Genomic DNA, 15,637 nt, shown 5'->3' with positions numbered 1-15,637 from the left:
GTTTCCTCAAATTCTGTAAGATAAGTTTCCTTATGTGCACGGTGGGATACTTTAGCTACCTCACTGGGATGATGTGAAGATAAAAGGCTTAGCTGAAGTGCTTGGGGTAAAGTAAATAGTCAATAAATGTCAGTGGTGGTTTCTTCTTTCCACAAATCCCTGAGTATTATGGTGCTGAAAGTAGGTTGTGCTATGGTCTAGGAGCGCAGATGGCAACACACAGGCAATTACAACACAATGACTATTTGGGAGGGGAACATGAGCCAACCGGGGAGCCCACAGCTGCAGTGCTTAACCATACAAGCCAAGGACAGCTGAACTTGAGTGGACTTCATGGTGGTCCCTCTGAATCTCACCTTTGCCAACACTTCCAAAGGGCACTAAATTCAAAAGGGCAGACACACTCAAGTATCACCATCCCTTGCAGCCAAGGGCAAGCAATGAACTCAGCAAAGTGGAATACTGTTGGCAGGGTGGGTAAAAGGTTGCAGGTCACTGCTGAATTTCAGGAGAAAACCAAGGTTTTCTCAAACTGCAAAGAGAAACGGTTGAGGATACCAGCCCCTAAGAGCTGGTCCATGCTGACTGTGGCTGGCAAGAAAACCATCCCTCTTGTCCATCAGACTGTCACTCCAGGACTCTCGTATAATGTTCTCTAGTGTTTAAACTGTTAAACAAGTATCCTGAATCATCATCTCTCCAGGAAAAACCCAAAGATGCAGAGTCCTCACAAGGAGCCAAGAAGAATCCCTGGGCAATTTTTCTTGTGTCATTTGGTTATGGGATGAATGGTGTCCCCCAAAGCCATATGCTAAAGTCCAAACCCCAAATATGTGACTGCATTTGGACAGGGTCTCCAAAGAAATAATGAAGGTTAAAGAAGCCCATTAGAGTGGCTGCAATCCAATAGGACTTGTGTCCTTATAAGAAGAGGAAATTTGGTTGGGGCGCCTACGTGGTTTAGTCGGTTAAGCGTCTGACTCTTGATCTCATGGTCATGAGTTTGAACCTCATGTTAGGCTCCTAGGTATGGAGCCCACTTAAAAAAAGAAGAAGAAGAAGAGGAGGAGGAAATGGAGGAAGAGGAGGAGGTAGAGGAGGAGGAGGTGGAAGAAGAAGAAAAAGAAGAAGTAGTAGTAGAAGTGGCAGCAGTGGCAGTGCAGGAGGAGCAGGAAATTTGGACAGACACAGGTAGAGAGGGATGACAATTTGAGACACAGTGAGAAGATGGTCATCTACAAGCCAAGGAGAAAAGTCTCAGGAAAACAAATAAAACTAACAACAACAACACAAAAAAACCCTGTCAACACCTTGATTTTGGCCCTACAGCCTCCAGAAGTGTGAGAAAATAAATTTTTGTTGTTTAGGCCTCCCAGTCTGTGGTACCTTTTTAGGACAGCCATAGCAAATAAATACACATCTTACCCATAGGAACAATTGCTTTTCCTTCTCAGATTTGAAGGGCATTTGGCAGAAACAGTGATCACTTACCCTCTCTTGAAAAAGCCTCAGGATTAGAAGAGACTTTTGTGATTTAGAAGAAACGTATACTTCTAAAATATAACCTTTACCCATACAATCCACCAATAAAAATAGCACAGCTATTTGATGAATGTAAACATTTCATTTGAAATCAGAGGTTATGGGTGATCCCGCAATCATCTCTCACTCTCCATCCCATTTATTTCCTTTTTTCCCCCCAAGATGTTTTGGTTTTATCAATCAGCCTGTTGTTTCCTATCTAGCAAGTAGAGGGGAGTTCCCATCATCTAGCTTATTTCTATACCTTGCTTTGGTAGATGAGTAACAAGGAATGTCTGATATTCGTAAGATTTGATAAATGGCTGCAAATGGTAACATTTTAAACAACCATTTTATAATCTCAGAAGCTCTTCAATTGAATTTACCCCAAAGTTTAAAAGACAGAAGCAAATTCTAAGTTGAAACTCCAGCGATATTTTACAACTCCTTGCATTTTTATTAGAAATGTTGGAAGTATGAACAGTAACATAACTGAAGACTACAAATCAACCCCAGACAATCTTGCCTGGCCATTCACCGAGTCCAGCACGTGTGCAGAGCAACGCAACAGTGTCTTGCTCAGTTCCGCATGTCTGCGCGTGTATTTAACATTAACAAAAATTAAACCTGAAAATTAAATTAAGTTCAGAAGCGAAAAAAGAAAGCACAGAGGTACATATTTGGGGAGGTACTTTAAAAGATACTGTATCTAGTCCACAGAGCTTGCTTAAATCCCTCCCAGCTTACTGTTATTCACGAATGTCATAAGCAGCGCATCCATGTTACCGAGAAGATGCTGGCTAGTATAGGTCTTCAGTCAAAACAAAAACAAAAACAAAACAAACAAAACAAAAAAACCCTCATTGCTTCCTCACCTCTTTTATTTCTAAAAGTTGCAAGAGATTTTTTGGGGGGGTGAAGATTTGGGGACAATGAGTCCCCGACCTTATAACTAGATACAACATTTGAGTCAGTCTTCTAAGAAAATAATAGTGGGTCGGTACCAACCTGCAGTTACCACAGGAGGTCTGCAATATACATATATGGCAAATATTGTCTTTAGACTATAGAAATAGTACATGTGGGCCCAGGGCCCACATACCAGCATTTTTCAAAATATCCCATAGATGCTCTCCTAACTGACCTGTACTTGGGGGACCCAGCAGGCTATCCTCAGTCCCTTCTGAGGGATGGATGGCCATGGCATGCTCAGTACTCCTGGCCAGATCAACTGTGTGTCACGTGTTCACCCGGACTCAGGTGTATCTGTCCCCAGGTTTATGTCAGTTGGACATGTGACTGTGGTCTCCTAAAATGTGACATCAAGAGATGAAATAGTGAGCAGAAAAAGAAGTGGTTTCTAAGTAAACTAAGACAAATGCTGGCAAAGCTTCTATAAAAGCAACTTGTTTAAAGAAACCTTTGTTATAATAGGTGTGGGCGAGACCACTGTAAAAGACTGAAAAGCCATAAAAATACAATATCCTGCACTCAGATTGCTTTGCAAATATCCTTGCTCCACTCTGAAGAAACAAGGACAAGCTACACACACAGATAACATCTCAGATGAACACACTTAGGAAAGGTCATGGCCTAGGGAACTCAAAACAGGTTGGTTAGAGGAACATGTATTCTCATATGCAGGTGTGCAGGTGAGGGCAATACGTAAATACAAGTACATACGAAAGCATTAGTGAGCTCAGAGTGGTTTTTATCATCCAAATTTGGGGTCTGATTGCTTGGTTATTGTCCAAGCTCCACCACTTAAAAGCTGTGTGACCTTGGGGGAAATTATGCAATTTCTCTGAGCCATCTCTCTGCATCTGTATAAGAGGGTTACTGGCGATACCCACTTGTGAAGCTGCTGGGCTCTGGACCTCAGCCATAGGAATGATCCAAATTACCACTGTTTCTGTTCTTAGTACAACTACTAGGTCCACGAAGCCACTGAAAGTACAACCACCACTACCGGGTGGTGGGAGGGACATGCAGTGTTTTGCTGTTTTTTTTTGTTTTTTTTTAAATGAGTCCTCAACTTAAAAACAACTGAGAACCACTCTTTAAAGACCTGACCAGTAGAGGAACACAGCGGCCTGAGCAGCAAAGACTGCCCACCAAGCCAGGAAGGCCAGAGGAGTCCACAGCCTAAAGCCAATCATCGGTACTTCGAGGCCGCCAAAAAGTTTACTTTTTTGCCATTTAAGAAAATGAAGACGGCAAAAAATTTTAAGTCAGACTGAATTTGCTTATTAAAAATACATTCTGAAGAAGTTTTTGTTTTTGTTTTTTTTCCAACAGGATATTGGAGCAGTAGTTTAAAAAACAACAATCCCTCCGAGACCTCCTGCTTGGAAAGACATGGTGCTTTTAGTACAAGCTGAGAAAGACAAAAGTACAGACGTCACCTATCCACTTGGGTGAGCAAACGGGATTGGGATCCTTGGAACACGGTAAAACCACACTCCAAATGCACGCAGCCTTAAATGAGGCAACGTGAACAATATTGTCTTGGCCGCGGTACTGCGTTCCGGGAGCTTACCGTGGTCTCCGGATAAAACAATTGAAGGCCCAGCTTAACAGCTTAATCAGGTAATGACGGAACCAAAATAGAATTCTCAGGAAACAGGGCCATTGGAAACAAATGCCAAAGCAACAGAGGTGGGGAGCTGTGCTCAGGAAAGAAAACCCAGGGTCTCTCTATCCAGCAGTTTGGTAGAAGAATTCAAGACTTCTCGTTACAATGAAACCTCTACTCTGAGCACACATCCCCAAGGTTCCTCTCCAGCTACTGGGCAGCTGTCAATCAAAATACTGCGGTAAAAGCTGCTGTCCCTACCGTGCCTGCAGATAGTCACAAGCAGCTAGGTCAGGAAGCTTCCGGGGTTCCTAAATATTTGAGGAGGATCACACACCTGGAGGGGCAGCGGGACATTTCTGTGTGGCATCTGCTGGCTGCTTCCGTGCCAGCAGTCACTGGTGTGAAATTTCCACTCAACTGCGCATCACTACACTCAGACCAGGGTGTCTGTGACGAGCACATCAAATATTGGTGAAATGCATCATTTTCTTATCCACAGACTATTATTAAGGAATTCTGAGATAAAAATTGTGTAAAGTAGGGTAATTTTGAGATAAAAATAACACAACGCAAATAACACCTACCTCGATACTATTCCCTACTGTGAGGCACGGTTCTTGGGAACCTACTGTGCTCCCTGAGTATTTCAGATTATAAACCTGGCTAGCGAGCCAGCCTGGACCCCCAAAGTGTCAGGAACTGCTGGGGGGCTGCTGGCTTTCACTGTGAGGACCACCACATGCTTACGCCCAGACCCCACCCTCCTCTCCACATTAGCTCCCTCCAAGCCACGTGACTTGCTCCTAGCCCCACATCCTTCCCCTGTATGAGGACTTGATCTATCTCCAGAGCCCAGCTGACAGGTACCAGATCCCTGTGCTTAAACGTCACCTCCTCCCTCACAGCCCAGCCTATGGCACGCTGTAAGTACCAGTGGATGTGTCCCCCAACTGGACTGTGAGCTCCTTAACCACAGGGTGGGCTCTCCCTGTGTCCCCAAGCCACTGGGGAGAGGGGATAAAGAGGGCTTCTTAATTGATGTTGAATTAAGTTCAGTTAAATGTCTTTTAATAGAAATAGTTACCCCCAATCCCCCCAAATATGCCCTTGTTATATATGTAATTGATACTGTAAAGAAGGTGGCCCTATCAGATACCTGATTTGCACAGAGGACAGACCACAAGGCCTTTTCCTCCATCTACTATGGACCGAGACCCTCCCTGTCCAGAAGAAGCACTATGCACCCGTCCAGTGTGAGGCAAGAAGAGAGGGGAGGGGTGAGGCTGGCAAGTTGCATCACGTCAATGCAATGCATAGTCACAAGGGCTAGCCTGGGGTTCCTTAACCCCCTCTGAGCCTGCCTTCTAGGAATCCATGTGCTTAATCCCCCCGACATCTGGAACACAGGCATGGCTTTCCAGTCTTTGCTGCTAAAGGATGTTCTCATCACCACCCACGCCCCCTTCTCCCCATCAGTATCCTCTGTAACCTTGACTCTGCAATTCAACCTTCTCAAACTGTACCCTCTACCGAACTCCAGGACATGCTCCAAGTGCCTCCCCCTACTCTGGCAGCTAGAAGAGCCTGGTAACAGGTAAGTCACCAACCTTTGCTTCTAATCCTCTATGGCCTCCTCCTGCTAAAATAAGAGCCCTATACATCTGGCCTGCCTCCCCTCCTTCTGTAGCCCCCCTCAACTCCCCACCACCCACCATGCCCAGAACTCTGGCTTTCTGTCTAGAACAAGCACTCTCAGGGCCTTTGCACTTGCTGGGTCCTCTAGTGAGTACTCTTCCCCTGAGCTTTTTCTATGCCTGGGTCCTTCTCATCCATCAGCTTTAGCTGAGGCCTTCCTTTACCCCCCAGCCACCTCAGCAGGCTTCTCTTCAGCTCGCCTCCATCCTCTTCAGCATTCACCATTATCTGTCATTATCCATCATGTATTGACTTGTCTAGCTCTTCACATGAGAGCAGGGACTATATCTTGTTATGAGGGGCCTGACGCGGAACCTCGTACCTAGTGAGAGCTCAAAAAGTATCTGTGGAAGAAATAATTAATAGAGGAATGAACAGCCCCTGGGAGAAGCACTACTATCAAACCTCCAAAATCAGATCCCGAATGGGCCCATCTTGTAAGACAAACTAACATCTCTCCCTTTGATGAAATAAAGCCTGCCCTGTGCCCACCCCAGGACTTCCCTTCAGCCACACCATCTCCTCTTATTAATCTACAGCAGTCTTATTAAAGACCACCTCTCCCTCTGGAAACCACCCAGAACTCCTTGGCTCACAAAAGCGGAACTCTGCCGTGGAGCTCAGCCAAGGTCACAGACTCACATTTGAGGGGCCGGGTGGAGAAGCCCTGACGCCCTCTGGACGGTTCTACCTCTGGCCATAAGCCCTGTCCTTCAGAGGAACAAAAACAGGAAGGGAGCAGAGGCCTCCCGGGGCCTGACTGAGCCCTAGAAGTCTAGGTGAAGCTCTGAGGTCTGGCCATCCGAGGCCCAAGACAGGGAGGAAACAGCAGGTGGGCCAAGGGTCAATCAAAGGACACGGTGTTTGGGAAAAGACACTTCCACTCCCCACCCTAAAATCACACACAGCCTGGTTTCAAATTGTGACCGCAATCCACATTTCTGAAGGCCACACAGATGCTATCTCATCGCTCTGCACCTCAGTTTCCACAGTGAAAGCAGTTTTCGTTATTTCTGTTTTAAGAGGACTGCTGGCCATTTTGCCTCAGATGTTATGTCTGGCTGCATCTACTCACTGTTCAATCTCCCAGGATAAGCTCATTATTGGGATGGGAAAGATGCAACCTGAAATCAATCACACTCCATGACTTCCCCCACCCACCCACCCACCCAAAATCTGGGTTTCTCAGACTCTTTGGAGGCTGAGCCACACAAGCTGATTCCCATTTACTTCACTCAAGTTAAATAACAGGCCAACCTGATTCCCGCATTTAGCATCTGCATGTACACAGCCGCTACTCCGCGCAGTTTTCAATGAATGAATCAAACGACCACACGGCTTGCGTCTACATGGATCTTACTAATCATGTCTGATCAACTAAAACCCCATCTCGCACAACGTACCAATTCACCTTGTGCTTAGATACTGCAGACAGACATGTAGCAAGAAAACAGATTTAGAGCATTATAAAGCTGAAGACTTCAACAGGTTCCCTTCTGATGGAGGCCGTGGGGAAATGCACAAGTAGAATAGTAAACCTATTTATTATTTATTTATTTATTTATTTATTTATTTATTTATTTATTTATTTTTTGGAGATTGTCAACATCTGCTCCTCCAGGGCTTATGCTTCCAAAAACCAAAGGGACTTTTCAGAATAGAAGAGCTACTCAGCAAAAAGTGAAAATTGAAAATTAATCTTCATTCCATATGTGGGCTGTCCCCAAAATTTGCCAGGATGTTTAGCAGAAGCATTCCTCTTTCTGTCTTGCCTCATAAACACTGGACGAGGAGAAACATTGCCTGAGACTGAGATTTGGCAAAGGAATGTGATGAAACCCGTCAGCTCTGTGCCACAGGGTGATGTCCTTGAAGGCTCCTGGTGACTCCATGATTAGCTAGTTTTCTGCGGTCCTACCTCGATCTTCATGTAAAACTCGTTTTTTTGTAGCTCACACATGCTTGTCCATCCAGGAGCAGCCTCTCAGGGCAAGAAAGGACTCTAGCCCTGAAGTCCCACCCTGGCACCCTTTAGTGGAAGAAAGCAAATCCACAGAAAGGAAAATGAAGAGCTAGCTAGCAATTCCCTTTACAAAAAAAGTTGTTTCTTTTTTTTTTCTTTTTTTCCATTTTTTTTTTCAAGGCTTTTTTTCTTTCTTTCATTAGTTACATTTAACAGATGGGAAAACTGAGACTTGGAAAAGTTAAGGAATTTCACTGATTTTACACAGAAAGTGTGGAGCCAAGGTGTCTTTTTTTTTTTTTAAATGCCTTTACAATGGATTTATTTTCTTAAATGTGACTGGCACACAAACTGGCAAGTGGCCTTGATTAGGCAGAGGGTGGGATGCCTGAACAAGAGGTAGGGTAAAGGCGGTGTGCTTACAAAACACAGTGTGCCTGCAAAGAACATGGGACTAAAGTGAGAAGGTCTGGGTCTTAGTCCCAGCTGAGTCACTAATGAGCTATGGGATGGAGGCAAGTCGTTTAACTTCTTTGGTTTCAGTTTCCTCACCCGAGATAGAGCATCATTACAAAAACAAGCATTATCCCCTTCCCAGGCTAATGGGGAAACCAAATGAATATGAAGTATCAGAAAATATGAACAAGACTTGTATTACATATACACATGTACAAAAATAAGAACCACCTTGAATATTACCAGCACTCATTCTTGCTCAAACTACATATGTCCTCTTACTAATAAAGGGATCAATTGGAATGCGAGAGATTTTTGTGAATCAGGACGAACACACAGCTCTTGGGGAATGTGCACTCTGTTCTGAGGACATGGGACCCCCTCTGGAATAGGCAGCCATCTTTGGGTGCCCTGGGATAGTCACACAGACAAATGGATCCACTCCAGCTCTACAGGGGACCAAGCCCTAAGCCCATTACTGTATGTTGACTGGACACTAATAAGACGCTAGGAGTGCCCAGAATACTCTGAACACATTGTGAACAGGCCAAAGAAACCACCAAGCCACAGGACAACCTAGCTGGCCAAGTGTGAGAAACGCGATGGGGATATAGGTCACCTTCCTGCTTACTTACAGGTGTTTCCTTCTCCATCCTACCAGGTCTGGGTAAGTTCTTCTTCCTCTCACCTGAGGACAGTATTTAAATGACTTCAACAAACCACCATCCCTCCAGGAAATCCAAAGAAGAAACACCAGGAGAAGTGCAAATTCCATGCGGGACAAGAGTTGCTAGTACTCTCCTCAGTGTGCCCTTGGCTGACCCAGGTCTACACTGGGGAGTAAAGACCACTCTGAGGCCAACTGGCCCCTGCTCTCTCTCCCATTCCCTACCCATCGCATTCATCTGTTTTAGAGGCGGAATAAGTTCCTCAAACTCTGGCCAGAAAGAGCATCATGAAGTTGAACAACTACAGGGATGATCAGAACAATCTAAGAAAATATAGTACCTGGAAAGTTCTGGAAGGTCTGTGTGGGTTCACGGACCTTGACAAGGTGCTTTACAGAGAAAACCACAGAGACAGTTGATGGCCCAACAAACAGCACTATGGGGCTCAAACTTCAGTGTGTATTGGAACCACCCGGAGGGTGTGTGAAAACACAGAAAACCAGGGTTTCTGAGTCAGTCACTGACGCTGATGCTGATCCAGACACCACACTTGAAAAATCACTGTCATGGTAAATGGGCAAGAGCTGCCTGGTCTATTATTCTCTCTGGGGTGACTTCAGATCCTGATTCAACCCCCTTCTCCCCCCGCCCAAATGGAGCCTTAAGAAAACTCAAGATAGGGGGCACCTGGGTGGCTCAGTGGGTTAAAGCCTCTGCTTTCGGCTCAGGTCATGATCCCAGGGTCCTGGGATCAAGGCCCTCATTGGGCTCTCTGCTCAGCGGGGAGCCTGCTTCCCGCTCTCTCTCTCTGCCTGCCTCTGCCTACTTGTGATCTCTGCCTGTCAAATGAATAAAATCTTTAAAAAAAAAAAAAAAGAAAAAAGAAAACTCAAGATAGGAATTAAACAGCCATCCCTCCCTCTTCCTCCCCTCCCCTTTCCCCCACAAGCACCTACGTTGCTAATGGATAAAGAGAACAATTATCAGGCCGTTCCTGATAAATATCACCCAGCGCTGAGTCTAGTTCTCACTGTGTACAAGACGATTTTGCAAAAGGAGTGAGCTACAGCACAAGGCAGGGGACACAGCTGTGCAGGAGGAGCGCTCAGGAGCTCTCCCGGTCCAGTTCTCTGACCTGCTGCACGATCCCTCAGTCCTGTGATGAGAGTGTACCATGGGGACAGTGCCAGGGAAATGGTGTGACCTGGTTTTCTCCTCACTCATTTATCCTGACGCTCTGCCACAACGCACCGCGACTGCCCGCTGAGGACTCACTTCTTGTCACTAAACTGTTGCCCGTCAGGCTCACTGACAAGCCAGTGCACAGGCAAGTAGCCAGTGGCCACAAACATGCCACCCTACGTCTGGCTGGTAGCAGGGGTACGGTCCCTCAAGACCAGACTCGGAGGATTTCTGACCCAGACGAGACCATTAAAAATATTTCTTTCCCTTCCCAAAGCTGATTACATGATACACTATACTATTTTACTAACAGCAGGAGTTAACTGCTACAATCATATTGTTTTGTTTCATGGGTGGGGGGGGCAGTAACGGAAGTTCCTACAGAGAGCAGTGTTGTGAATGATGTAAACATGCTGCGGTAAGAGCCCTTCCTACAAGTCTCTTCCCCTGTGGTTCAAATGGGAAAATCTGGCCAATATTCACCACATGTTAGCCTGACCTTTCCTGGCTATGGGGACAAGAGAGGTTACATACATTTGGGGCCGCAATTGTGGGCCTGAACACCAACTTCAGGCTAAATAAGGAAAAAGAAGGAGGAGTGATTCATTCACAGCATTTCGGTGAATATACACAGCGTATGTGTTTGCAAATACCTGCCTTTTCAGATGATTTTGTGCACACAAATAGGCATATTTGGTGAGACAAATGTGACTTTCCCTCTCATTTTAAAAAAAAAAAATCCAACTAGCTCTCTTCTCATATGCAAAACTGTGCAATGGTTCCCAGGCCTCTGAGTGCCTGATTTGGTGTAAACCCCACAAAGTCTTCTGAGTCAAACAGCATTCTCCAAAGCAATAACATCAACCTAATCTCCACTTACCCCCCAAATTAGGAACTGATCTTGGATATATCTCGTTCAAGATATGGGCCACAAGCCCGAATGGCTGTATTCAAAAAAATTCTAGAGCAGGAGAGTTCAGCCACAGTGACAGTACTGACTGGGGCCTCAAGAACACTGATTAAATAGTCTTGCCCTCTCCCTATCCCCAAAAGAGTCCACTCGTTTGCATGCCCAGATGAGGCCATGCGAGAACTGCCTTAACACCCAATGCCCCGGTGCTTCCAGCCCTCACCTGTTTTCCAGGAGGGTCATGCACACCACTTCTCGCACTCCAGGGTTGTTGGCCTTCTCTACTGAGCAGCCCTGCAGGTTCCAAGTGGCCAGCCTCAGCACTGGCCGCCCATCCCTTGTGCCTCCAAAGGCCTCCACGGAAGGGCGCGTGGAGATGATCTGGGTGGGCCCCCCCGGTGGCAGGTCCAGGTCCTCACTCTGCAGGCTCAGCGAGGTAGGACTGGGGTGAGGCTTGGCGGTGAAGGTCAGGCCTCCATTGGTGTGGGTAGACGGGGGCCTGGACCGCTCTGCAAACACCTGGTGTCGGATCCTGTCGAGGAAGGCAGCATTGATACCGCCCATCCTCACCAGGTCCTCAACGCTACGGAAAGGCCCATGCTCACGGCGGTAGTCCACGATGCTGACTGCCATCTTCTCCGTGAGGCCGCGTATGCTCATGAGCTGAGCCGGGGTGGCCGTGTTGATGTTGACCCGCGGGGTGAGGGGCACGGTGGTGGCCAGGTGGTGAGGCTGCTGCTCAGTGAGCAGGTCCCGCCGCAGGGAGCTGGGAGAATGCTGCGCCGAGCTGCCCTTGCTGCTCACGCAGATCTCGAACTTGACCTGCTCCAGTTTGGTGGCACCCACGCCGCTGACCAGCGCCAGGTCCTCCACCTTTTTGAAGCCACCGATGTACTCGCGGTACTCCACGATGCTGCGGGCCACCGCACGGGTCACACCAGGCAGGGTCATCAGCTCCTCCTCGGTGGCCGTGTTGATGTTCAGTCGCTCCTGATTCACCAGAATGTTGCTGAAGTTGCAGGCCGCGCTGAACTTGCGGTTGTGGGACAGGTCCGAGGGGTCCCGCGGTATGGAGCGGTGGCAGCCCAGCGTGCTCCCCATGCCGGCCAGGGTCAGTGGTCTGGGAAGGCCTCACCACCGCAGAAGAACTCTCTGGCTAGGGAGGAAGCCCAATAGACCTTACTGGCACAGAAAGAGGGCAGGTTCAGGATACAGGGAATGAAACAGTTACCAAAGACAAACACTAAATCTCCATGCTCAGGGTGTCCAAAAGTACCTTTCACTTGGCCACCTGGAAAACAAATTAATAAACACACAAATCGATTGAATCAGTTAATCAGTTTGCATTAGCACTCCCTATCTAGAGCAGGAGTTTTAACCAGGAGTCCCAGGCTGATGGCTGTCCGTAAACTCCTGAACACACACAATAATGCTGGCCCATATGGATTTTCCTCTGGAGAGGTCCGATTTTTGTCATATCGAGGTCCAAACAGACTATGAGCTGCTTCTCTTGGAAAGAGACCTACCCTCATCAGCCCACATCTCTGGTCTCTGCCTTTCTCACCTCTGGCAGCGAAGAGGCCATCCTCCCTTTAGGTCGCCCCCACCTGGGCCCAGGAAGAACGGAGAGCGCACCTCCCACGCCCACCCCTCCTCCTGACACTCAGCACCATCTGCAACTTGGGAATCCCGTCCTTACTAGTGCAGGTACTGAGAAGGGACTTGTCGACCTCCACCAGACCCGCCGCCGGTCCCGGCGCCCCACCTCTCCGCTGCTCCCCCGGGGCGTCCTTCCACCTACGGCTCAGAAGCCTGAGCCTAGCCCAGGACCGCGCGGGCCCCCTGCCTCCAATCCGGGTGCCCGCGCTTGTATGGTCAGTGGCTGGGCCGCTTCCAGCCGCGCGTCCCGGCTCCTTCTGCAGGAGAAACTCTCAGAGTCGCTCTCCCAGAGCCGGCAAGAGCTGCAGGGCTGCGCGGAGGCGGCAGCGGCGGCGAAATCCGGTCGCCGTGGCTGCACCAAGTCTCGAGGCTGCACCAGGACTTGCGGCGTCGCCGCAGTTGCGTTGATCAAGCCGAAAAGTCCTGCTCCCGACTCGGACGCGGGATCCGCCAGGACCGCCTCAGTGCCCAGAACCAAAGCCACAGCTCCAGCTCGCCGTCCGTGTCAAAGCCAAAGTCCTGGCCGCGCCGCCCGCGCCTCCGCCGGCACCACGGCCACGCCTCCTCCCGCGCGGCAACTCCTCCCGGGACTCCAGAGGGAACGTGGGGGCGGGGCACGAGCGCCAGACTCGAGCCCGGGAGAGCGGAACCGGAGCGCGCTGGGGCGGGGCCCTGGCGCCCGGGGGCGGGGACACGGCTCCCGAGGGGCGGGGCCAGAACGCGAGAGGGTGGAGTACGGAGCCGGGAAGTGTGAGAGGCGGGGCCCTGGTGCTCGGGGGCCGCCCGAGCGCGTGGGGGTGGAGATGGAATACGGGAGGGCAGGGGCGGGGCCACGGCGGGAGGGGTGGGCCGCGGGGGCACGGAGGCGGGATTTAGGGACTGAGTGGGCGGGGCCGATGCTAAGGCTGCCTCTGCCGGTCACACCGAGGTTACCCTGGGTCCTGCAGCTCTTGGGGGGTTAAGGGGAGTGGTTTTATCAGAGACCCAGGGCTGGATGTGCGGGATGGAGGGTGTTTAGTCTTGCCCGAGGGGAGACCTGGCAAGCTGCTTTACGGCAAGAAGAGCCCAGGGCGCAAACACTACCAGGCCAACAGCCTGAGTTTACATCATCTTTGGGGCATGGGGCAGGGTCTGGGCACTCCTTGTGGGGAGGGAGGCCTGCGTGTCAGGGGTCTCGCTTTGTTCAGTTCAGCAGTCAAGCTGAGAACTTTCCAGAGGGGACTGAATGGGATCTTTTTAACTTCTGACCCCCCCAGACTTTCGACCTCCTCTTTTCTTCCACTGGAGAATTAATTACCTTTGCACTGCTCAGAGAGAGATGTCTTCACAACGTTAGTAACTCACTGCCCTGCTAGGAGAGGGCATGAACCACCGATTAGAGATGTGCTCGAAGACGTCTCTTAATAGGGTTGCTTGTTTGAACGTATAGCGCTCTGAGTAAATATGGTTATGTTCCTATAAGGATTAAATTTAATCATTAAGAAGACAGAAAATGCTAGATGGAAAGGGAGATTGCTTACCAAAATTCAGAACAGTTTTTGGATCATACCACTAAATGACATTGTAGTTAAAGATTAAAGAGCCTGCTGAATTACAGCGGGTACAGGGAGCTGGAGTATTCGATTAAACAAACCATGTGGTGATAGTTTTGAATACTTTGACCCTGGGCATTTAGTGTCCTCTGAAGTTTCATTCCCCCAACCAATGTGACCAATGCTCCTGCTTTAAATTCCCAGGGCTAGGTCAGCAAAAACAGTAACTCTTAGGGAAAGCAGAAAGCACTTTAGATGTGAAATGAGAAGCAGCCAGGGCTTGGCAAAAGCTATTGCCTTTCTGAGGCACAGTCCCCTACTGTGCATACTAGTCAGGACTTAATCGCAAGTGACAGAAATACAAGTTACAATAGCTTATACAGAATAAAACAAAACAAAAAAGTGGGGATTCTGTGTTCTTGTGTGCAAAAGTTAAGGAATAAAGCCTATGTCAAGCATGGCTGCATCCCGCTCAAATGATGTCATCAGGACCTGGTCTGACTCTCTCCTCCTATCCCCTCCATCCACCACCCCACTCTGCAACTCTAGTACTAAACTACATCATGCCAATCCTTTCCTCCTGGAATCCTGTTGTGATAGGAGAACAAATGTTCAGAAAAAGCACGAAAATCCTTTGTAGAGGAGGAAAGTCTTTGTTGAGCATAATGCCTTGATGAGCCTTTGCGGCTGTGGACAGACAGCCTGGGGGTATGACCAGTTGGAAATAGCAGTAAAGAAATCACATATGTTATTACACAAACCAGGACACTTTACAGGGTAAAAGGGACACTATTAACTTCACTTGCACAGCAGGCATAATCTGGTTAATCTAAACATGTGGTAGAAATGAAGCCAAGAGGTAGCAAAACCGCTGTGCATTGAAACAAACAATACCACAACATGATGAAATTCTAAATGACTGGCCATACCAAATGTTGGTGAGGATATAGAGCAATTGAAACTCACACGTTGGTAGTAGGAGTGTGAGACAGTATAACCACTTTGGAAAGCAGTCTGGCAGTTTCTACCATATGACCCAGCCACTCCACTCGTAGGTATTTACCATAGAGAAATGAGAGCATGAGACCCAAAGACTTGTACATGAATGTTCTAGGAGCTTTGTTAAAGCCAAAGACCAGAAATAACTCAAGTCCACCAGTAGGTGAATGGATAAACAACAATATCCATAGGACCGGCTACTACCCAGCAATAAGGACAAACCTCTAATACACATATTATTGAAGAATATCATCATACTGAATGAAAGAAGCCAAGCAAAAAAAAAAAAAAGAGAGAGAGAGAACATACTGCTTGATTCTATTTACACAAAACTCTAGAAAATATAAGCTAACCTATATGCAGAGAAAGCAGATCAGCAGTTGCTTGGGGTAGTGATGGATGAAGGAGTGGATGAAAAAGGGTACAAGGAAATTGGGTGGGGAGGTCATGGAAATGTTGGGAGAGATCATGGTT

The 15,637-nt window shown here is 48.1% G+C and overlaps 1 protein-coding gene across 3 annotated transcripts in view; it reads right to left on the bottom strand.

Moving 5' to 3' along the window:
• Nucleotides 1-13,170, bottom strand: part of EEPD1 (endonuclease/exonuclease/phosphatase family domain containing 1) — a 110,774-nt gene extending 97,604 nt beyond the window's left edge. Inside the window, exons 1-2 of one of the 3 annotated variants that reach the window (XM_047694900.1) lie at nucleotides 12,673-13,170; nucleotides 11,197-12,264 (exon numbers count right to left, since the gene is read on the bottom strand). In XM_047694900.1, the coding sequence (XP_047550856.1) occupies nucleotides 11,197-12,074 (878 nt within the window). In that variant the 5' untranslated portion in view covers nucleotides 12,075-12,264; nucleotides 12,673-13,170. The remainder of the gene's footprint in view (nucleotides 1-11,196; nucleotides 12,265-12,672) is intronic. The other 2 variants (XM_047694902.1, XM_047694901.1) reach the window with 2 other exon arrangements.
• Nucleotides 13,171-15,637: the final 2,467 nt, after the last annotated feature.

The sequence above is a fragment of the Lutra lutra genome, chromosome 11 (genome assembly GCF_902655055.1).
Source record: "Lutra lutra chromosome 11, mLutLut1.2, whole genome shotgun sequence".
In the NCBI taxonomy this organism is placed as follows: Eukaryota; Metazoa; Chordata; class Mammalia; order Carnivora; family Mustelidae; genus Lutra; species Lutra lutra.
This window is presented reverse-complemented; position numbering and strand designations above follow the sequence as displayed.